The 22,770-nt window shown below is 43.7% G+C and overlaps 1 protein-coding gene and 1 long non-coding RNA gene across 15 annotated transcripts in view; one reads left to right on the forward strand and one right to left on the reverse strand.

Moving 5' to 3' along the window:
* NEDD4L (NEDD4 like E3 ubiquitin protein ligase) overlaps positions 1-22,770 on the forward strand; it is a 312,252-nt gene that overhangs the window by 255,860 nt on the left and 33,622 nt on the right. For 10 of the 14 annotated variants that reach the window (XM_077346870.1, XM_077346875.1, XM_077346874.1 and 7 more), the window contains 7 exons: positions 3,522-3,719; positions 7,152-7,229; positions 11,235-11,289; positions 11,383-11,439; positions 15,161-15,219; positions 17,108-17,173; positions 18,750-18,979. In XM_077346870.1, the coding sequence (XP_077202985.1) occupies positions 3,522-3,719; positions 7,152-7,229; positions 11,235-11,289; positions 11,383-11,439; positions 15,161-15,219; positions 17,108-17,173; positions 18,750-18,979 (743 nt within the window). The remainder of the gene's footprint in view (positions 1-3,521; positions 3,720-7,151; positions 7,230-11,234; positions 11,290-11,382; positions 11,440-15,160; positions 15,220-17,107; positions 17,174-18,749; positions 18,980-22,770) is intronic. The other 4 variants (XM_077346869.1, XM_077346871.1, XM_077346864.1 and 1 more) reach the window with 1 other exon arrangement.
* On the reverse strand, positions 3,645-21,187 carry LOC143842124 (uncharacterized). Its single transcript, XR_013232988.1, has 3 exons — positions 21,028-21,187; positions 8,059-8,174; positions 3,645-3,760 (listed from the first exon to the last, which is right to left on the reverse strand). It is a non-coding gene; the product is annotated as an uncharacterized LOC143842124 (long non-coding RNA).

Raw genomic sequence — 22,770 nt, forward strand, 5'->3', positions numbered from 1 at the left:
GCACTGAATAGTAACAAAAAAATCAAACGTGAATTAGCTTCTTACCATAGAGTTTTGCCCAAAACTCAGAGTATTCTTCCCCCACAAACACACACACACATCATTGATGTGTCTGTGTTGGTTTTGGGTAACATCAGCACATCACATTTACTTCCTGGTTCTTCCCTTCCCATGCTGGAGCCCCAAAACAGAGGGAGACGCTCCAAACTGGGGGATCCCCAGGCCCCAACTAGGGACTGGCAACCCTACGTGCCTTTGTACTAAACATTTGTCACTGTGGTTATTTCAGATCTTGTAACGGCATTAATTTGGAAATATCCATAAAGCTGGAGTTGCACTTTTGGTGGGGCGGCACATGCACCACCGAGAGGGTAGCGAACAACACCTTTCAAATTTGACGGGTTTCTATATTCAAAGAGTTTTATATTTGCAGTAGAATTTCTTTTACTTTCATGTGTGATGCTAAAATCAGGTCTGTGGGGTCTATAATATTCACTGCAAACATCTTACTTGGATTTGTGTGTTTGTAAAACTTGAACGAAGGAAACTGAATATTTCAAGCCCAGCTATGTATAAACTTCAGACTCTCGGATAGAAACGGCAAGCTAGGTATCTCCACCGTGAACGGCTTCTGTTTCTGCACAATCGAAGGGTCTACCTTGTGGAAAATCTTTGCTGTGAGGGGAGAAATTTCCCCAATGAAAAGAGGCCCTCTTAAGAGTATGCAGTGAAGTCCCCCAGCAGCAATGCATATGAGAACGTTCTTTGGATTTGTTTGATGCCCCTTAGGGAGCCGTGCCACTATTGAGCTCAGCCCTTTCCCGGAAGTCCCCCTTCCGCTGCTCTGCTCTGTTTTCTTCTCGCATTATGTGCATTCAGTTCAGAGAGATCATCATGGGCGTATTGTTTGTATCATCCTACATATCACGAAGCTCTAAAACCTAAATGCATAGGAGAAAAACAAGATAACCTCCTAATCCATCTGATGACCTTTGTTTACATTTGTTCTGCTTAGCAGCTGAAGAAAATGTTCTTCCAGTTGTGATCCTAAGCATATTTAGACACAAAGATTATTCCCACTGAGTTGCATAGGAACTCTAGAAATTGTATTTTGGGACTGCAGCCATTGGATTTTCACTAAATAAAATCAGTGATGGCTCATGAGAGAGGGAGAATATTGATTAGCTCTCAGTTATGAAACATCTGAACCTGGGGTAAATTAATAATCGCCACAATTGAAGCAGAAATGGAAACTGGAAGTACCGGCCGGCAAAGCAGCATGAGAACAGAGAGGCAGGTCACCAGACACTGAAACTAAATATTAATTGAAAACCCAACGTTGAGTTTCAGATCAATGCGGTGAATCGAAACGGAAAAGATACGTCAGCCAATAGTGTCAAAATCAAACATACCAATGTGAAATATACCAGCAAACTCCACTATTTAATATATCAATGACTTGAATCAATTATTACGTGTACAGCAATAATTAATTCAAGTAATTGGAATATTAAACAAAGGAACTTGCTGGTATATTTGACGCTGAACTTTAGTCGTGTTATGAGAAGACATCACTGGGAAAGACAAACATGGAAGGAAAACCAGGATTGGCTCAAGAAACGAAACCTCGGCCCTCAGTTTGCAAGATCTGAGCAAGGCTGTCAGTGATGGGATGTTTTAAGACAGTAGTCCCCAACCTTTTTATCACCGGGGACCACTCAACGCTTGACAATTTTACTGAGGCCTAGTGGTGGGGGGGGGGGATAGTTTACTCCTCTACTCTCAACCACTGCCCTAACACTCTCTGATCGCTATGGTCATGTTTAAACATCCCTTCAAAATAAGATACAGATACACCATAACAATGAACATAAGGAACATTTTATTTTCATGGAAATTTTAACTCATGACAATGACAAATCAGTGGGAACCCTGAGCTTGTTTCTCTGCAACGAGATAGTCCCATCTGGGAGTGATGGGAGACAATGACACCCAAAGTGTGTTGTAAAGGGCTGGGGGGGGGGAGAGAAGGCATCCTTTGGGGCCCACCTCCAATTAGTCGACGGACCACATGTGGTCCACAGCCCACAGGTTGGGGATCGCTATTTTAAGAGTCATTAGTTCACATTGGTAGAGGACAGGAAGGCCTGGAGGATCATTGTCCATAGGGTCGTGATGGGTCGGACACGACTTCGCACCTAACAACAATAAGTTCACATGGACACTGTAGGTTGGAAACCACTTGATGACTTTTGACACACACACACAAATAGCGATCTGTTGGGGAAATCTTTCAGACCATCCCAGAGTGGACACAGTCCTTTGCACATCCGTAAAAAGTCATCAGAGACGCATGACACATGTGGTTCTTGCTTTAGATGCACACACAGAAGCGGATGCTACGTTTCTCACCCATATTTGTAATGCGTACGCTCCCATATGTCCTTTCTTATTGCTGTTGATAGGTCTCCCTGCTCCCTATCCCTGCTTACATCTCATACTCTTCTCCCCGCCTCTTACTTCTCTAACATATCTGTCCTCTTGATTACTCTACCAAGTGTTTTTAAAGTCTGTGGATGGTTCATTGTGTGGATCCTGAGGATGGGTGGAGAGGATGGCATAGAGGATTCTGGGTTCCAGGAAGGATTCCTGCCATGGGCTCCTCTACCTAACCTTTAAGCTACATCCCCCTTTTGCTGTTTCCTCTGTTGGTTAAAATTGGATTCACCAACTGAAGCTTTATCGTATTTAAGGAAAGACCATCTGGTGCCGTGTTGTTTGAAATCTCTATGTGATGAGTTTCCAGAAGATGGGATTTCATCTACGGAAGAAGTAGGTGGGCCATGATGGGTGCTAGTGAGAATACCACTTCCTAGGCTGTGCAAAAGGTGTTGTGTGGCCAATTTGTTTTCTGCTGTGTTTGGGAAGCAGGCTACCCAACTGTATTGAATCTAGGGACCATCATGGCCACATACTGAGTGAGCATGTACACCAGGTGTTCTAAACCAGGGTTTCGTGAGATCCCTGGAGTTTCTGGACAGCCCTGGAAGGGTTCTGGAAATGGGCGGGAGTGATGTGATCATACATGTGATTATTGGGTGATGTGATCTTACATGGTCACATCAACCCACCCACCCCTCAAAATGACCAATGAGGGCCTGGAGACAATCAGAAGGGGAGGGGCCCCAAGTGGGTGTTCACACAGCTATGCTTTCCAACCATATTCAGCATGATCACGCCACTTCTGGGGTTTCTCAAAGACTGAAGAATGTTACAGGGGTGTCTCAATAGGAAAAAAATTGGAAAAGGCTGATGTACATGTGTGCATGTGATGTATGCATCATAAATGCATCATAAAAACCAATAGCTAATTTCCAAGCAAACAAATTAGAACAGATGTTTGTCATTGACGCCTGTATCCCACTTGAAGATTTGTGTAGAGCAGGGTATATAACTTTTACCGCTTGCATCTTGAGATAAGGTGACATTTGTGATTGTTAATGCACCACTCCTTTCCACAGGGCGCCAAGGACTCTCCTGTGCGAAGAGCCGTGAAGGACACCCTTTCCAACCCACAATCTCCACAACCTTCACCATACAATTCTCCAAAACCACAGCACAAACTGACACAAAGCTTCTTACCTCCTGGCTGGGAGATGCGAATAGCACCTAACGGCAGACCTTTCTTCATTGATCATAACACAAAGACAACCACATGGGTAAGCAGAATTCTCCCCTCTTGCTTTATAGAATTGTGGATCTGAAAGTGGGAAAGTGTTCAAAGACCACAGATTGCAGTTTTTATGCATTGAGGAACATTTCTGCATAACGGGGGCTCAAATAAGATTCATAGAACCATAGAGATGGAAGGGGTCATACAGGCCATCTAGTCCCACCCGCTGCTCAATACAGGACCAGCCTAAAGCATCCAGGATAAGGGTCTGTCCAGCTGCTGCTTGAAGACCGCCAGTGAGGGGGAGCTCCCCACCTCCTTAGGCAGCTTGTTCCACTGCTGAACCAGTCTGAATTTTTTTCCCTTGATATCTAGCCAGTACCGTTCTACACGTAGTTTAAACCCGTTACTGTGAGTCCTCTCTTCTGCTGCCAACAGGAACCACTGTCTCCCCTCCTGTAAGTGAAAACCTTTCAAAGACTTAAAGAGAGCAATCATGTCCCCTTTCAACCTCTATGATCATTTTTCAGAGATTTATTTTCCGAGTGCAGCTTCTGGGGATGCCTTTGCAAGGAGTGGGTGGATGGTGCAAAGGGAGGAGGGCTTTTACCTCCTCCCACCCTTTTGTCCTGTTGGAAAAGCCCCCCCCCCCCCCAATTGCTATGTGCCCTTGCTGGAGAAAATGCACAGCTACTCTGTTTTTTTTCCTCCAGCAAGCATTTAAGCGGTGAGAGGTTTCTTCCTCGCCCCCCCCCTGCCCACCCACACAGAAGAAAATGGCAGGGGAGTAAAGTGATAAAGAGCCACTCTCTCACATTCTCCATCTTGAAGAAGCTGCCCAAGTGGTTGTAATTTTAAGTTAAATCAAAGCAACATGAGCCTGAATCATCCTTCACTAACATCCTTCACAATGGAGAGTAAAAGGTAATGGTAAAGGTATTCCCTGTGAAGCACCAAATCATGTCTAACCCTTGGGGTGACGCCCTCCAGTGTTTTCATGGCAGACTCAATACGGGGAGGTTTGCCAGTGCCTTCCCCAGTCATTACCGTTTACCCCCAGCAAACTGGGTATTCATTTTACCGACCTCGGAAGGATGGAAGGCTGAGTCAACCATGAACCGGCTGCTGGGATCGAACTCCCAACCTCATGGGCAGACAGCTTCAGACAGCATGTTGCTGCCTTACCGTTCTGTGCCACAAGAGGCTCTTATATAGAGAGTACTTGCATACAATTGTTAGGTAATTTGCTCAAGAATAATTTAATTTTGTTATACAGCTTGATTCAAGTCCAGAGACAGGGCAGTTATGACAAAATTACGGGGATATTAATCACAGAACATGACACCCCTGTAATCTTGTTTCCCCCCCTAAGGTGCTACTGGACTTGAATCTATCTGTTCTCCTTCAGACCGATATGGTTGTTCTATAATATCAGGCTTTCTCAACCAGGATTTTGTGAAACCAAGGGGTTTCTTGATGGAGTTTCCTTAATGGGCGGAAGTTAATTATTATTTTAATGGGTTAAACATTTATCAGGTGATATGACCATATATGGTTGTGCTGACCCCTCCCAAATGGTCAGTGGTGGGCCTGGAGGGGGTGGGAAGGGGAGGGTCCCTGGGTGGATGTGTACACAGCTAAGCTTCCCAACCACATTCTGCACAGTTGCACCACTTCTGGGGATTCTCAAAACCTGAAGAATGTTACTTGTGGCATGAACCAGATCACTTGCTAGTGATCCCCGGCACCCAAGAAAGTACAGCTGGCCTCAACCAGAGCCAGGGCTTTTTCAGCCATGGCTCCATCCTGGTGGGATGAGCTGCAAGCAGAGATCCGGGCCCTTTTGGAGCTGCCAGGGTTCCAAAGGGCCTGTAAAACAGTGCTCTGCCAGCAGGTAGCATCAGTAATGAGCCTGCCTACCTGCATCTTACCCCATCTGAATCCTGGGGAATATAATCTGAAATCCATTTGACCCCACGTTCTTGGGGAATTTGTGACGAAGCAGGTTTATCGGGAGTGTTTTAAGTAATTTGCAAATGGTTTTAAATAATTTTAAGAAAGTGTGTATATGGTCTTAATGATATTAGCTGCACGAAAACCAGTATTGGAGAGGGGCAGCCTGAAAATCAAGCGAGATGATGATGATGATCTAAGGGTTTGAAGCTGGCACAGAGTGATGAAGGCAGCCCAATCCCCGTGGCACATCTTTGCCCGGCAAAATCAGTGTACTTCGGGTTTGGCTGTTAGTGATACACCTACAAATCTAGCCAGCAAAAGTCTTTATTGCTGACAAGGAAAAGTCTACGCTGACCCGATGTATCTAGATATTTATTGGAAATCTCAGACGGCGGCTGTAAGCTTAGCTCTCGAATGGCTGGAAAGGATATAGGTAAACCCAGGCCAATAACCTCACCACCTCTTGACAGGTTGCACTTCTCAAAGGTTGCTTCTCCCGTGTTGTTCTTTTACGTAATCTCTTTAGAGATCACGGCTAAGAAAGCGATTCATCCTCATTCTTCCAAATATTCTTGAGCTATTTGGCTTTCCTGGCCTTGTTTATTTCCCCAGATGTTTGTGAAGCAGAGAGGAGTGTACATTTGTCATGCCTCGCAGGAACTTCATATTAAATCCGGTTTAATGCTGTTGCACACAGCTTCAGCAAGGCACGGAGAGGGAAAGGGAGGCAGGCGAAGAGGGGAACCGGGTTTGACTCGTCCACAAGCCATCGTTCAAGGCTTTTCAGCCCCCAGGAATTTGAGGATACCCACACCATTCTGTGTGCCTTTAGCAGCAAGATTTTGGGACTGATGCAGTTGTGCTGTGGCCATGAACCTGCTGTCCTTTGAGACAGTCCAAACTAGAAGCCTGAATCTCTCCTCATTGCCCTGTCTCTGGCTCTGCTCAAACATCACACAAAACCATTTGGTGGTAGAGGAAAGTGCATCCTGTAGGGTTTTCAAGGCAGGAGACAACAGCGACAAAAATAATGATAATAATAATATTTAATTTGTATACTGCCATATGGGCTCGGGGCAGTTCACAACCAACAATAGCTGTTTTTCCATTCCTTGCTCTGTGTCGCGACCCTGGACTCCCTTGGTGGTCTTCCATCTAAGTACTAACCAGGGCTTTAGGGGGATTGCTTGAATGTAAAGCTATCTCCTAAGCCTGGATATTGGTTTAATGTTGCAGGAACATTCAATCACTTACATATCGCTTGAGAGCGTTGCATCTGCTGTGCACAACTCCCCCACCCTTGTGGGGGAAAAAACCCTCTAAAAATCATTGTGCACCTAGTTTCTATTAAGCAGCAAGAGCAGGAGATGTAGCTCTTTTGCCACAAAGTTCAACTGGTTCCTAGAAATGAAGACCGGGGGTAGTCACATGACATTGGTTATGATGGCATTGACGTCAATACGGCTCATGCTTTTGCCACTTTGGGAGCCCTGTTCTTATGGCCGTGTGTTTTTCATTACAGGAAGACCCGCGACTAAAGTTCCCAGTCCACCTGAGATCGAAAGCAGCTTTAAATCCCAACGACCTGGGCCCTCTTCCTGTAAGAATTCACATTTCTACGTTCGTATCCATGCAAGCTCTAGGCTGGCTTCATGCACGGGAGTTTTTTTGTGTGCCGATCGAAACATGTTTGCCTCACAGTGAATGGGGATGAAAATCCCTTTGAGCCTCTAGCCCACGGGTAGGCAAACTGTGGCCCTCCAGATGTCCATGGACTACAATTCCCATGAGTCCCTGCCAGCATGGCAGGGGCTCATGGGAATTGTAGTCCATGGACATCTGGAGGGCTACAGTTTGCTTACCCCTGCTCCAGCCACCCTTCTGGAGTGGACCTCTACTGCGCAGCTTGGCCATGAAGCCCTCCCCCCCCCCTCCAGTTTAGCTGTGGTCCACAAGCTACAACAGAGCTGAAGGTTAAACCACAGGACATGCTGTGGATCTTGGACGCTCGCAGATAGTTGCTCTCGAAACAGAACCGAGCAACAAGGTTTAATCAGAGCTGAGAAGGAACAGCCACAGGTCAATAGGGAACACGGCTAATTTTGTAATGTATTATCAGCCCGCAGATTGTGTGTGTGGATGTTGTTTTGTGTTTGTTTTCTAGGCCTTCACAAATCCGGCTTAACCGTCGAGCTCCCTTTTGCAGCATAAGTGGATTGCCCGCTTTGTGGGCTGATTTACATATGTAAATGACGGCTTTGCATCTCGGGGCGGAAAGCAAATTCCCTCTGAGAGGCAGGGCAGGCTAGGAGAGTTGTATTTGGGGAGCCGAAAGGCCCTGTTTGCTGTGTATTCTCATCAGGGTAAACAACGAGCCCGTTCTTGCTGCTGCACACAGTTCGGAGGCCGCTCTCGCACATTATGCTTACCTTGTGGGAAAACAAAGGGACATTTCAGTGCGGTCATCCGTTGGTATGCAACTGTGGTTTATGGGGTCTGTAAGAACCCATGAGATAATGGCCACATCCTGAGAAGAGAAGGCTCCCTGAGGAAGAAAAAGAAGACAAAGAAAAAGAGTTGGTTTTTATACCCTGCTTTTCGCAACCCAAAGGAGTCTCAAAGCAGCTTACAATCGCCTTCCCTTCCCCACAGCAGACATCCTGTGAGGTAGGTGGGGCTGAGAGAGTTCTGACAGAACAGTTCTGCGAGAACAGCTCTAACAGGACTATGACTGGCCTGAAGTCACCCAGCTGGCTGCATGTGGAGAAGCAGTGGGGAATCAAATACGGTTCCCCAGATTAGACGCCCGTCGCTCTAAACCCTGACACCAGTGATGTTAAGAGCATTTGAGAACCCATTGTGAGATGGAGTGATTTAAGGAATCCAGGGCCTTCAGTTTGCAAGGCCTGAGCAAAACTGCTAAAAATAGGACATTTGGGAGAAGAAGATCACTGGGAACCTCTATGGTTTTACCATATACATTCTGGCAATTCCTAGAGCTTCTCTATGAGAAGTGACATAGCAGTACAATCAACATCTACCCTACCCATGTCCTTATACCTCCCCAACCCCACTCCCTGGTTGCCAGGCATAACTGTGAAACCTGATATGTCACCTCTATGATTATCATCTGATGTCTCCAGAAGACTTCGGCAGTGAGATTTCTGTATATGGCATTTCTTGAAACTGCAATGAAGTTCTGGCTTCATAACCAGAAGTAACTCATTTCTGCCTGGCCCTTTCTCTACCATGACTGTACCCCCGGGAGGGGCCAGGGTCTGAGAGTGAGTGGTTGCTTGCCCAAATGGGCAACCTGGTATTTCTAGCCAAATCACTGTGGCAAGTGTAGACTAGGCAAAACTGAATCCAACTTGGTAGGAGACGTAGTCTTGACTTACCTTTGGCTATTCCAATATTGCTGATACAGACACAGAGCCCAGGGCTGGTCCTGTTTCCCCCCCAGTTCTCCACTTCTCACATCTTGACGAGCCGTGCTAAATATTAAATGATTAATTGGAAAACCAAGACTTCAGCTACAGCTCAGAATCTCCACACCCATTGAGTAGTTCTGGGAATAAATTCTATTTATGCTCATGTTTTTCTGTGGAAGAAAGCGCCTCGTGTGAGAGTTCCTATGAATGGAAATTGTCACATGGAAAGCAGTTTGTAGACTCCTGAACAAATGACATTGTTCCTTCTCTTTGGACACAGAGTACAGTTCTCTGTGAGTGCCTTCTGTATTCTTTCTGAATGCTGCAAGCACATTTCTCATAATTGGTTCCAGGATAATTTCCCGATCCAGCAGGTTATTTTTGTTTGCTGGCATAGAAATCCCATTTATGCATTGAAACTTCCCTACTTGTAGTTGTCTCTCAGTGCATTCAGTGAAAGGAAACAGATTGGCTGCCTTTTTCTTCTCTAAGAGTCCTCTTTGGAATAGCAGAAGCCCCATGAGCATACCACATTGTTGGGTAGTCTGGGCCAAGAGAGCACTAGGGCAGTGGTTGAGAGTAGAGGAGTAAACTACCCCCCCTCAGCAAGGCCTCAGTAAAAGGCATTGAGTGGTCCCTGGTGAGTGGTCACCAGTGTTGAGTGGTCCCCGGTGATAGAAAGGTTGGGGACCACTGTCTTAAAGCAGCATCCTAAGCCGAAATACAGCCTCCTGGGCCCGTTGGCATCAGTGGACCTGGAACAGAGGTCACATGTTTGAGTTTGCAGGAACATTTGGAATGTTGACACGGCATGATGGGCGCAGCCACAAAATGGCTGCCAGAGGAGGCAGAAACAGCCACAAAATGGTTGCCGCAGCTTAACTTGAGTCACAAGGTGTGGATCCTTGTACTGTGGTGGCAGCTGGTGCCAAATCAACATTTTAAAAAATCTGCACTGCCAATCAAATCTCCAGTGACCAATCAGAAGCCTTGTTGGGCAAAAGCTCAAGCTGATCCCAGTCACTTCCTAAAAACGCTAAAGCACCAGAGAAGGGGACAGTGGGTGCCACACGGGGGACCTCTTACCAAGAAGTACAGAACTCTGCTTGTTGTTGTTTTAGATAATAAAATTTTGGGGGGGTTTTTGTAAAATTTTTGATCAGCTCAGGGCAAGTAACAACCAACTTTAAAACAATCATACTAAGTTAATAAAAATATTACTGAAGACATTAAAACAATTGAACTGCCTCCTCCTAATGATCTGAGGTTGGTTTTTTTGTAAAATTTTTGATCAGCTCAGGGCAAGTAACAACCAACTTTAAAACAATCATACTAAGTTAATAAAAAAATATTACTGAAGACATTAAAACAATTGAACTGCCTCCTCCTAATGATCTGAGGTCGGTCAGAGCTTGGAGGGGCTTCTGCTGGTGGACGGGTTCTCAAGCAGGGAGGCCAATATCTTGATGTTTATACCTGGCCTCAACCATAGGCCTGGTGGAACAGCTCAGTTTAGTAGGCCCTCTGGAACTGTTTAAGGTCCCTGATCTCCTCAGGTACAGCATTCCACCGGGCCAGGGTCGGGACCAAAAACACCCTGGCCCTGGTTGAGACGAGTTTTATCCCTTTAGGGTCAAGGACCTTGAGCAGATTTTGGTTGCTCGACCATCTCTGGGGTATAAGGTAGTGGTTCTCAACCTGGGGATCGAATGACCCTTTCACAGGGGTCACGGCAGGCCAAGCAGCTTGGCCGGGGCAGGGGCACCACCACTGTTGCTGCTCCTGCTGCAGGCAGAAAAGAGTGAGATCGGCATGGTGGGACAAGAGGCAGAACTGAACTGAGAAACCCCGGGGAAAAAACCCAATTTATATACAATCATGAACAATGGATCTTCACGCCATCAGTCAGTTTCGGTTTAATTTCTGTGAAGGATAATTTTATGGTTGCATAATTTTATGGTTGGGGGTCACCACAGCATGAGGGACTGTATTAAAGGGTCGCAGCATTAGGAAGGTTGAGAACCACTGGTATAAGGGAAAAGGCAGCCCTCTAAGACTGTTCCATTTTAAGACAAGGGTAATACAGAAAGGGAGGGCAAGAAGGTCCATTTCCTGCTTTGAAAACAGTATTTCCCGCTTGTGATGTTTGTTTTCTGTTCTTCTTTTCATTGCAGCCCGGTTGGGAGGAAAGGATACATTTGGACGGAAGAACGTTTTACATAGATCATAGTAAGTAGGCCCCGCAGGTTTCCGCAGCCAGTAGGTGAAGGGAGGTAAATGCAATATTGAAGTGAAAGCTTTGTAATTTTACTCTTCATTTAGGAAGCCAGGTGTTGATTTGTGGCGACATTCATACGCGAGACTTAGTGCCCTCTTACGGTACTGTATAATTCACCGAAAGCTTGCTTTTAATTGGCTCATCAAGATTTGTCCCGATTTGATCTTGTGAAGCATTAACATTTCTTCTTTGTGGTTGTTTTACGTTGAGCTTTTATTTATTTATTTATTTATTTGGTGTTGTGGATGGATCCCATGGCTTCTATGCACTTCTATTAATAAACGAAAGCACACCCTAGGAATAGAAAATAAGATGAGAAATCAAATGGATGCAGCCACGAGTCTCTCTGTGCAAGGCAGCGGGAGAAGAAATTTTCGATAGAACCGTTTCCCCCCCCCCCTGAAATGATTCCAAAAATAAAAGGAGGAAAGAAAAGAAAGGGCTTGGGGCAATGCCAGTTCTGACCTTATTTTCTATTTGTGGCATGTTTCTCTTGCACCCCACCCTGTTAATCTCTATCCACTTCTGTCCCTTGGAGTTCCAGTGTAAATGGTGTTTCATTGTAGACATGTCCTTTGACAGCACCTCTGAGCAAGTGTGTGGGTCTTTTTGTCGTGTTTTGACTATCCAGTGGCGGTAGAACATGGTTTGTTGAGCTGGGAGTGTTTGTGGGTTGTCATAAATATACACATTCCTCATTAAACCAGAGAAATTTAGGGCGAGCGAGAGGAAGGACATGTATTGAGCCCGTGAAATTAACCTTACAGAAATCAATGCACCAATGACATAGCCTCTCCTTTCCTGGAATCTCTGTCGAATTAACCTTTAGAACCCTCATCAGTGGCATTAATATAGCAGAGGGTTATGAGAGGGGAGGAAACCCTTGCCGGCGTGAAGTAATTTATGGGTTTGGCTAGCTTTTAAGTAGCATCGTGTCTTTGAAGTCAGGAACGGAACAGATGATAATTCTCTGGTGAGTGTCAGCTTGAACTATAAAGGAATAGTTCAAGGAATTAACAAAGAAATACCCGAAATACACCACTGGTGTAAACGCTGGCAGGGGCTCATGGGAATAGTAGTCCATGAAAATCTGGAGGACCACAGGTTGACTACCCCTGCCAATAGAGTACAATAGCTAGGAGTTCAAGCCCTTTTGTTGGCTGCATCGCTGTTCCCACGCTCTGTTCTCCAGGCTTAAAAGAGTGAGCCTGGGCATCGAGAAGAAGAGTTGCTTTTAATGCCCCACTTCTCACTGCCCAAAAAAGTCTCAAAGCAGCTTAGAATCGTCTTCCCTTTCCTCTCCCCACAACAGACACCCTGTGAGGGAGGTGAGGCTGAGAGAGCCCCGATATTACTGAAGAAGAAGAAGAGTTGGTTCTTATATGCCGCTTTTCTCTACTTGAAGGAGTCTCAAAGCGCCTTCCCTTTCCTCTCCCCACAACAGACACCCCGTGAGGCAGGTGAGGCTGAGAGAGCCCTGATACTGGTCAGAACAGCTTCTGTGAGCCCAAGGTCCCCCAGCTGGCTGCATGTGGAGGAGCGCGGGATCAAACCCGGCTCACCAGTTTAGAAGCTGCCTCTCTTGACCCCTTCACCAAGTTGGTGTAGGCTTGCAGCACATGGCGTTGTGTGGGCAGAAGGTGCTGGATCCGATGCATTCAATTGCTGCTGCCACCGCACATCTGTAGATGCCGTTTCTGTCACAGCCACACGAGCTGTGTGGCTTGTTTGTTCCAAGCAAGAGGGAGCATGCCCAGTGGCTTCCAGCCTTACTTGCCATTAAAAAGGACCACAAACGCACTCAAAAGTCCAAGCTGTCAGGCAGCCAGTACACAAGACCGGTTGAGCAACTCTGCCAGCAGACGAGTCTGTTGCATGGCACAGTTGTGCTGGGTAGGATAAGAGGGGAGTGGTCTTGCATATCAGCATGGAAAGTAGGTTGGTTCTGAGCTCTATCCCTGGCGCAAGGGGGCAGCTAGCCATGCTGGCCCACCACTACCTGATCCAATGAACTACTGGCATCCTTTGCCATCCTTTCTTTTAATAAGACTTAGTTTGCTTAAACTGCACTTGCTCCTGTTACCCCATGTAGTGTCCTCCTATGTTCATTGATGTCCACGAGCTTGGAAGGGCATAACCGTCCTTAGGATTACCAAAACCATTCTGCTGACTGCTAAACCACTCTGCATACCACAAAGGGAAATCTGATAGCGTCGGAGCAAATTACGTACCCTTTGATAAAGCCAGCCTGAATTTTAAAAGCAGTTCTGAGCCAAATGCTGACTTCATTAAAATTTGCGACAGTCTGTTCACAGTGCTTTAAAGGAAAAGTGTCCTCTTTCATGCAAAGCACCTTTCCCAAAATGCTGTGGCACTCTTTACCCAATTGCTTGTAAAAAAAACCCCAAAACAGTATTTTATTAAAACTTCCATTTATACTTCAGAATCAGTACCAGTGGATTGATAGACAAATCATTTCAACCCCCTACCATGATTCTGCCCCAACTTAAGAGCCCAAGACCATACTCTGCCCTCCTTTATCTCTTAAATACCTTTGATATTTGATCTTAATCACTTCTAAAACCTCTCTGATATGCATGGAAGCCACCATTATGGTAGTTTGAGGATCTGCTTAAAGGAGGCCCAAATAACTGCCCACGTGTTGCTTCCCCCCAGGAATCTCTATTGTGTATATTATTTCCTGTTATCATAGAGTAGCGGATCCTAGACCCCTCCCAAAGTGGAAGAGCTTCCCATTGCGATTGAGGGCAAAAGAAGAAGGGGACGACAGAGAATGAGGTGGCTGGATGGAGACACTGAAGCAGTCGGTGCAAACTTAAATGGACTCCAGGGAATGGTAGAGGACAGGAAGGCCTGGAGGATCATTGTCCATGGGGTCACGATGGGTCGGATACGTCTTCGCACCTAACAACAACAGTGATTTGCTTGTATCTCCATGGCATACTTTGCTTTTGAGAGACATATATGGATCCCTCTCTCTTCACCTAGCGCTTGCCTCTGGAGACACACCCTGGTAGGAACTTAATATCTCTCAGGCCCTGGTGAATTAATTAAAGACATTTAAGCTCAACTTTTCTACCACTCTGGTGACTCAAAATCGTCTTACAAGCTAGTTGCAAAACCACAGCTTAAGCAGAGAAATATTCAATAAGATAATCCAACATCCAGAGTTAAACTTAGGTTTGCTGACCTGGCTCACTCGGGGTTCGGTAAGGGACTGATGGCCAAGACCCTGTGTGAAAGTCTTGTGCCTTCAGCCGCACAAAGACCTAAACCTGCTTGGGAGAGGAACCAAAAGTCACATCCAGCTACAAAATGGTGGCAGGGAGAGTTCTACATGCCATTTTGGATCCCCTTGGGAAGAAAACCCTCAACTAAAGAAAATGGAAAGAAAAAGATGGATTTCTCCATAGTTCTGATACAGGCTTCTTCCTTTAACTGCATTATACCGAGATTTCTAGCCTTCCCCATCCACTAGGGCTCCTATCTCATTCTTTTATTTCACCTGAGTTACGTTCCTAATATATTGTGAAATCAGGTAGCACCCGTGGAATGCCAGGCAGTACTCTGGTAATGGAACGGATCTTCTTTTGAATGGATGTTTCTCACTAAACAGTGTGATGGGGTGTTAATGAATGGGGTCTATGTAATTTCCCCCTCTAACCATGAAGTATGTAATGACAAAGAGACAGGCAAAAACCATAAATGTATCTTGGGAAACCTAAGCCTGGAGTGTTGGAAGAATGTTAGAAGAGTGTTGGAAGAGAACTCAAATTGTGATTTTTCTGTTTTTAATTACAGATAACAAAATTACCCAGTGGGAAGATCCAAGGTTGCAGAATCCAGCTATTACTGGCCCAGTAAGTACTGCATGTCCTGTTGGGATACTTTGGAGGCAGGGTGACGACTTCCTTGTCGTGCTTGGCCTCTGTCTCCCTTCTGACCACAGCTGGTAGAAGACAGCAGCTTACCTTGAGGAGTAGATCCACCATCACCTCTGGTTCTCTCTTGCCTTGAAAACCACATGAGGGATCTCCATAAGGCAGTTGCATCTCGACAGCGCGATTATTATAGAATCATAGAATCATAGAGTTGGAAGGGGCCCGACAGGCCATCTAGTCCAACCCCCTGCTCTACGCAGGATCAGCCCTAAGCATCCTAAAGCATCCAAGAAAAGTGTGTATCCAACCTTTGCTTGAAGACTGCCAGTGAGGGGGAGCTCACCACCTCCTTAGGCAGCCTATTCCACTGCTGAACTACTCTGACTGTCAAAAAAATTTTCCTGATATGTTGCCTATATTGTTATTATTCGTGGCTGTTGGGAACTGGCAAGTGGGACAGAGTTGCTAGGAGGCTGCATGGCGAGCAAAGATGCCCATTGGTTCAAATCCTGCCTCTTCCCACACTTAGTAGATGGCCTGCAGAAAGCTTCACAACCTTAGCCCTATCTGCAATATATGACGATAGTGATACAGGCTGTATCATTATAACAGCTTCCTAGCCTGCTAATCCATTGGGGTCTGGCAATCTTCCAAAATTGCAACTCATCTGCCGACTGTGGAGGTCGGTTCCCCTGGAGAAAATGGCTTTGTACAGTGGACTTCATGGCAGGATATCTTGCTGAAGTCTCTTTCCTCCCCAAAACCCGTCCTCCCCAGGCTCCACTCCCAAACCTCCAGGAATTTCCCATCCCTAGTTGTAAGGGTGATGTGTGTCAAGGTAATGTGTTTGAACTATGGAATTGTTTAGCATTACCACATTAAGCTAGGGGAGCTAGGTTGTACTTGAGGATAAAATAAGGCAGGGGGGAACCAGGTATGGGCTCCTTGCAGAAAGGGGGCAGAGAAAGGTCCATCCTTTTGCATGGAAGCCTCCTCTTGTGAACCCATCCCAACTGCTGAGCAACTGCATTTATGGGGCAGAGAAGTGTTTCCCTCTCCTGTATTCTGGCACCAGGTTCATCTGCCCTTCCGTCTGTTGTTCTGGAGCTGTGTCAGGTGGCTTCTTTTCTCCAACCAAGATCATTGTTTGCTGCCAAGTAGGCATCGGTTACTGAGATTCTGCCCCAGCCCCTACCCGAAAGTGATGTGGTTCCAAGAGGGGAAGAAATAGTATGTTTAGCAGTCCACCCTGGTGATTAGAGGTTTTTTAAAAAAACCCTGAAGTGGATAAACTATATATCTTTATTTGGCATCCCTGATAAATGAGGGCAATTATTTTGCTATTAGAAACTAACTGAGAGGCAGAGCACATTTATTTACATGCTGTATTGTCACAAGCCGGGCCTTCTGGGACCCCAAGTGAGAAATTCTCTAGCTGGAAAGCTCAAAAAGTAAGATCAGATGCATGCCACAGGACTATGTGTTCTGGCTGTTGTTCTTCCCAAAGCTGTTTTTGAAGAATGAGGAGCACAGAAGGGGTTGTCCCCAAGACTGTCATAGTGCTAGGGACTCTCTCTCTCTGAGCTCCTAGTTAGTGACCCACATATATAAAAGGAAACCATCTCACCCACACCATTTCACCTGTCTTAGTTCCCACTTCCGTCACCTGCCCTGACGTTCATTTTGAATAGAATTGGCCTGGGGGCCAAGGAAAAAGATTCCCTTGGGTGTTAACAGCCTGTTTGGATGATAGTTTTTGTAGTCAATGAAGCGGGGAGGGAGGGAGCACCCAGGCGAGAGTCTGTTTGCAAGTCATCTGTCCCCAATTGACCTTTCCCACTAACAACCAAGCCCTCACCTCTTTCAGGCCGTCCCCTATTCCAGAGAGTTTAAACAGAAGTATGACTACTTCAGGAAGAAGTTAAAGAAACCGGTAAGTTATTTTGGTTTATTTAGTATCGGAAACCGAGTGGCTTGTTGATAGGGGAAAGCACTTTTGGGTACCCTGGTGTTTTGTAGGAATGCCTTTTCCCCATACCTTTTTGTTTCAACAAGGTAGCTGTGTCATCTTTTTTTTAAAAAATTATATCCCGCCCTTCCTACACTCAGGTCAGCAGGTAACAACATAAAGAGGAGATTCAAGTCCGGTAGCCCCTTAAAGACAAAGAAAGTGTTCCAGGTGTAATCCACAGGTGGCCAAACTATGTCCATGGGCTACAATTTCCATGAGCCCCTGTCAGCAAGGGCATGGCAGGGGCTCATGGGAATTGTAGTCCATAGACATCTGGAGAGCCACAGTTTGACATCCTCTGGTGTAATCGTTTGAGAGCCAAAAGCTCCCTCCGTTAGATCTGACTCTCGAAAGCCTGTACCCTGAAAATCTTGTTGGTGTGTAAGGTGCTACTAGACTGGAATCTGTCTCTCCGTACCTTTTTGCTATTCATGATTATACAGAACTCTCCCCCTCTTCTCTCTTTTTTTGGGGGGATAGCTGCTTTGATCCTCCAACCCACCCGTTCAGCCAGGATGCTGACCGCTGCTTCTCTCTCACTGAAGGGGTTCACAGGCTCAGATTCAACAGATCCACAACTTTGTCTCCCCACACACACCCCACCCCCAATGAGATCAGCATCCTAGAAGAACTGGTGGATAACTCCATAGCTGTGTGAGCCATGTTCTCCCGCAGGAACTCTAGTTTTTTGAAAGTTGCAAGCACGGCGAGAAATACTGATTAGAAAACCTATTAAAAGTGGAATGAACGTGAGGGGGGATTGTCCCTGAGATTGTGGAACATTTACGAGGAATAAACCAGGCAATTGAGGGAAGAATTCCAGCAGGAAGGTTATTGCCCTTTCCCACAGAGCCAATCGAAATGGGGCCTCTCTGCTGCTGCATTGTGGAACTAAATTGTTATACCTCAAGCATTCAGGTCAGAGAATTCCACCCTTTGTCACGCCTTGGCTCGAAATTCCATTGAAATCAATAGGCCCTACATCTAAGCTACATATTTGGGACCCAGATGTTTTAGCAAGAATAAGATTATTAGGACAATGTCTATCTAGTTCAGGGAGGTGGTACACATGGCCTTTTCCCCAGCTCCAATTCTATGACTATACATCAGTATACACCATGAACTAAATTGCCCTGGTTGCCCTGGTTGCTTGGAATTAATACCTCTCTCTCTCTCTTCCTCCCTCCCCCTCTCTACTTTAAAATAAGAATACCCTAAATATGCCTGAAAAACAATTTTACTTGTCTCTTTTCTTCCTTTGCCAAGAAAATGATTTTATTCAGGAAACAGTAAGCTTTAGGGTTTTTTTTAGAGTCACCATCATGAACTGGTCTTGTTGGCAATAGAATATTTTAAATGTTTGTTCTATAGTAAGGGTAAAAAAATGTAACTCAGCTGGAATAATCTTTTCTGCTTCCTTTTCTATAAAAGCATCTAATGAAACACTGAAATGTACAGAGGCCATTGTATGAAATCTGTTTCTCTTCCTACCGTCAAGGCTGATATACCAAACAGATTTGAGATGAAACTCCACAGAAATAATATTTTTGAAGAATCGTATAGAAGAATCATGTCGGTGAAGAGACCGGATGTATTAAAAGCCAGACTTTGGATAGAGTTTGAGTCAGAAAAGGGACTTGATTATGGAGGCGTGGCCAGGGAATGGTTCTTCCTGTTGTCCAAGGAAATGTTCAACCCATATTATGGTCTCTTCGAATATTCAGCAACGTAAGTGAATTATGCTTTTATTGGTTTGTATTCAGATCCATAAGAATGCATGTGTTCAATAATAACTTATCTGCTTCACTTTGAAGGGTTTTAAAAAAATTCTAAATACAATTAAGCCCATTGTTCATTTTGTTTCAGATTGGCTGTTTGATAGTTTGCTGTGTTCATCGGTTTCCTATTTTAATTTGTCCATTCTAGCACTGGTAGAGAAACGCAGTACTAGAGTGACACCTTCTGATGAAAAACTAGAATTACAACTCAGCTTGAACTCAGCATAAATAGAATTGTAGGGCTGTCTCTGACAGGGACCTATTACTTTTTGGCGCTATTCCGGATAGACCAATGGCCTGATTCAGCCACTGCAAGACAGATTAATATATTTAGATTTGGATAAGAAATTGCACCCTTACCTGTCTGAGTAAGCTAACATGATTCCATGTTCATGGAATCATAGAGTTTTAAGGGCCCATACAGTCCATCTAGCTTAACCCCCCACTCAATGCAGGATCAGCCTAGGGGCTGATTTCATTCAACAGGAGGGCAGTTATGATGACATCCTTTGTGAGATAAAGGGTACAGCCTCTGCAAATAAAGGAGGCATCAATTTAGAGGGTTTTCTATACACACCACCAAGTCGTCGGCAAATGCACGGATTTTTATATTCCTCCAAATTTCCTTTCAATCCCTTAACTTCCACATCATTTAGAATTCTTTTAATCAAGCTCTCTATACAACCTTGCCCTGTTCCTTTATGGATGGCATATTTTGGGGAGATCTGGTTATTAAGCTTGATTCTGGCTTCCTGATTAGTATAGATGGCTTTAACCCAACTTAAAAACTTCTCACCTATTCCTAATGTTGCAAGCTCTTCAACATAAAATTCCAATACACATTGTCAAAGGCCTTTTCTATCTCAATAAATACATGGGAGGCTTGTTTTTCTATATATAGATTCAGGTATTCAATGATGTCTAACACAATTCTCACATTCTGTCGATGACATTTTGGTAAAAACCCACACTGTTCTTTACCAATAATCTCTTTTAATACTCTCTTCAATCTATTTTCTAGAATCAAAGCAAACATTTTATAATCTCCATTTAGTAAAGATATTGGAATAAAATTATGAACTTTTCATTTTCACCTTTGAGAATAACCGTAATATATGCTTCATTCCAGGAATCTGGAAGTGATTCAGATTCTAAGATATTCTTATATACTAATTCCTGGAAAGGTGTTAAAAGCTCTTCCCTACATAGTTTAAAAATAAATTTGATAAACCATCTGCATCTGGAGTTTTGCCATGTTTCAAATTCTTAAATACTTCAGAAATATATTCCAATTCTTACTCAAAAATTCCTCTATTTTAGTTTCCTCTCCCTGTTCTTTCTTTTACAGATTAGAAAAATAGTCACAAAAAGTCTTTTGTATTTTTTTTTGCATCTGTAACTATTTTATTCTCTACTTTGTGTTGTGTTACAATTTTTTTCTTTTTCTTCTCTTTATTTTCCTGCTAACCATCTACTGGATTTGTTTGCCTGTTCAAAAAATCTCAATTTTGTAGATTTTAATTTTGTTTCTAATTCACTCACATATAGTATTGAGAATGGTTTATTCAAAGCTTTTAACTTATTTAACAAATCCTTATTATCTAAATCTTAACTGCCCCCCCCCCCGTTTCCCTGATTTCTTCACAGATATTTTCCTCAGTCTTTTCCTATTCTTTATTAATAAAGGTATTTATCTGAATAAAAAATCCTTTCATCACAGCTTTTATTGTATCCCATACTGTTCTATCTTTCACTTCTCTCCCCCAGTTTTTGTTAAGAAAAACCTTTATTTCTTTTTTATATTTCTGTAGTATGTCTTGCTTGTAAAGTAACTGATCAGTCAGTCTCCATATCCCTGATTTGTTAACATTTTTAACTTAGCAACACCAGCATTATGGTAGGAAAAGATTTTAGGTTCAATATCTACTTTAATTACTCTAGTCAATAAGTCTTTAGACACCGGAATCATATCAAGTCTGGATAAAGATTTGTGTCTACCTGGAAAATATGTAAAATCAATTTCATCTGGATTTTTCAGTCTCCATGCATCAGTGAGTTTCAGAATACTGACTAAATAAAAAAAACTGATGGTAGTCTCCCACTAGACTAGTGGTTCTCAACTGCTGTAACGCTGCAACCCCAACTATGGCAGCGGGGGCGGCGCGCACAGGCATGCACATGTACATGCAGTTGCACACGCACAACAATCTGGAGGTGGCAGGCGCCATGGCGCCATCGTCACCCCGGCCACCAACCTGACAGCTTTTTCCCATCTATCCTCCTCACCATCGAATCTTTCTCCAATTTATTTTAAGTCTGTTGTATTTTCTCCCACTGTATTTTCCAGCTTCTTCAAGTGATAGATTTCTTTTTTCACATCTTTAATTTCCATCGCTACCTTGCTAAATCTTTGCTCCACCTTCTCCAACTTCTCCAAAATTTTAAAATTATCTGTAGTATCCTTTTGGAAGGAGGTAAGTAGGGACCCCAGGGTTGAGAACCACTGCACTAGACCTTGTTGTCTTGGGTTTTTTCCTGGCTAGTGATGGGGAAACAATACCATTAAAATCCCTTAATAAAATCCCTTAGCTAGTATAGTCTAATTTAGATATCCTGTTTTTCAAGTCTAAATAAAATTCAGACTTATTCACATTTGGAACATAGACAGCCAAAATTAATGTTTTAATACCCAACCACATTACATCCACTCCCACAAATCTTCCCAAATTGTCATATATAATTAACATAGGTTCTGATTTCGGGTTCACATATAAGATAGTTCCATTAATTTTTTTTTCATTGGAAGAAACAAATTCTTTACCTATTTTGGGACTAGTAATCTTACATCCTTTGTTCTTACATGAGTTTCCTGAAGAACCACTATATCAGGTTTGTGTTTTTTCATTACATGAAATACTTTCCTCCTCTTTTGAGTACTATTGAGGCTGTTCACATTGCAAGATCAGACTTTATAATCCATAATCTCTATTAGTTATTTTTTAAGAAATAAAAGAAAGTAAAGTAAAAAAAGGCAACAAATAACTGTTACATGTGAAAGATGTTTAAATTTTTTCTTCGTATTCATCTATTAATAGTTGCTTATTTTGTTGAAAGAATTCTTTTGCTCGCTTTAGAGACGTGAGTCTAATCTTTTTGGATTTAAATAGAAATGAAAGTCCTTCCAGTTCTTCCTATTTAAATGGAATATCTTTTTTCTTGAGGCGGGAAACCAAAAACATATACTCTTTCCTCTTTAGAATTCTCACTGGGATTTCTTTTAACACTGCTACTTCCAATCCTTCTTCTGAGAATCTATTTGTAGAGTGTAATTTAAGAATAGCATCTCTAGTACGTTTCCTAATTTTAAAAGGTCAAGATAACTCTATGCAACTTTAGAGTAAACCTTGAAGACTGGATGTACTTCAACCTCCATTGCATCCAGTTCAAAAATTTAACTCCTGTAAATCTCAGTATTGTCTCTTTTTGATGAAGTCCTAACAACGTTGAAAGATCAATAACTTTTTCTAAATCATTTTCAGCCTTTTCCCATCTATCCTCCTCACAGTCTTTCTCCAATTGATTTGAATTCTGTTTTAATTTCTCTTTTTTTCACATCTTTTAATTTCCATCACTACCTTGCTAAATCTTTGCTACAACTTCCCCAAAATTTTATCCTTTTGGAAGGTGGTAAGTAGGCTAATTAACTGATCCATTGTAGAGTCATTTTCTATGTTTTTTGCC

This window comes from Paroedura picta, chromosome 7 (genome assembly GCF_049243985.1).
Source record: "Paroedura picta isolate Pp20150507F chromosome 7, Ppicta_v3.0, whole genome shotgun sequence".
Classification (NCBI taxonomy): domain Eukaryota; kingdom Metazoa; phylum Chordata; class Lepidosauria; order Squamata; family Gekkonidae; genus Paroedura; species Paroedura picta.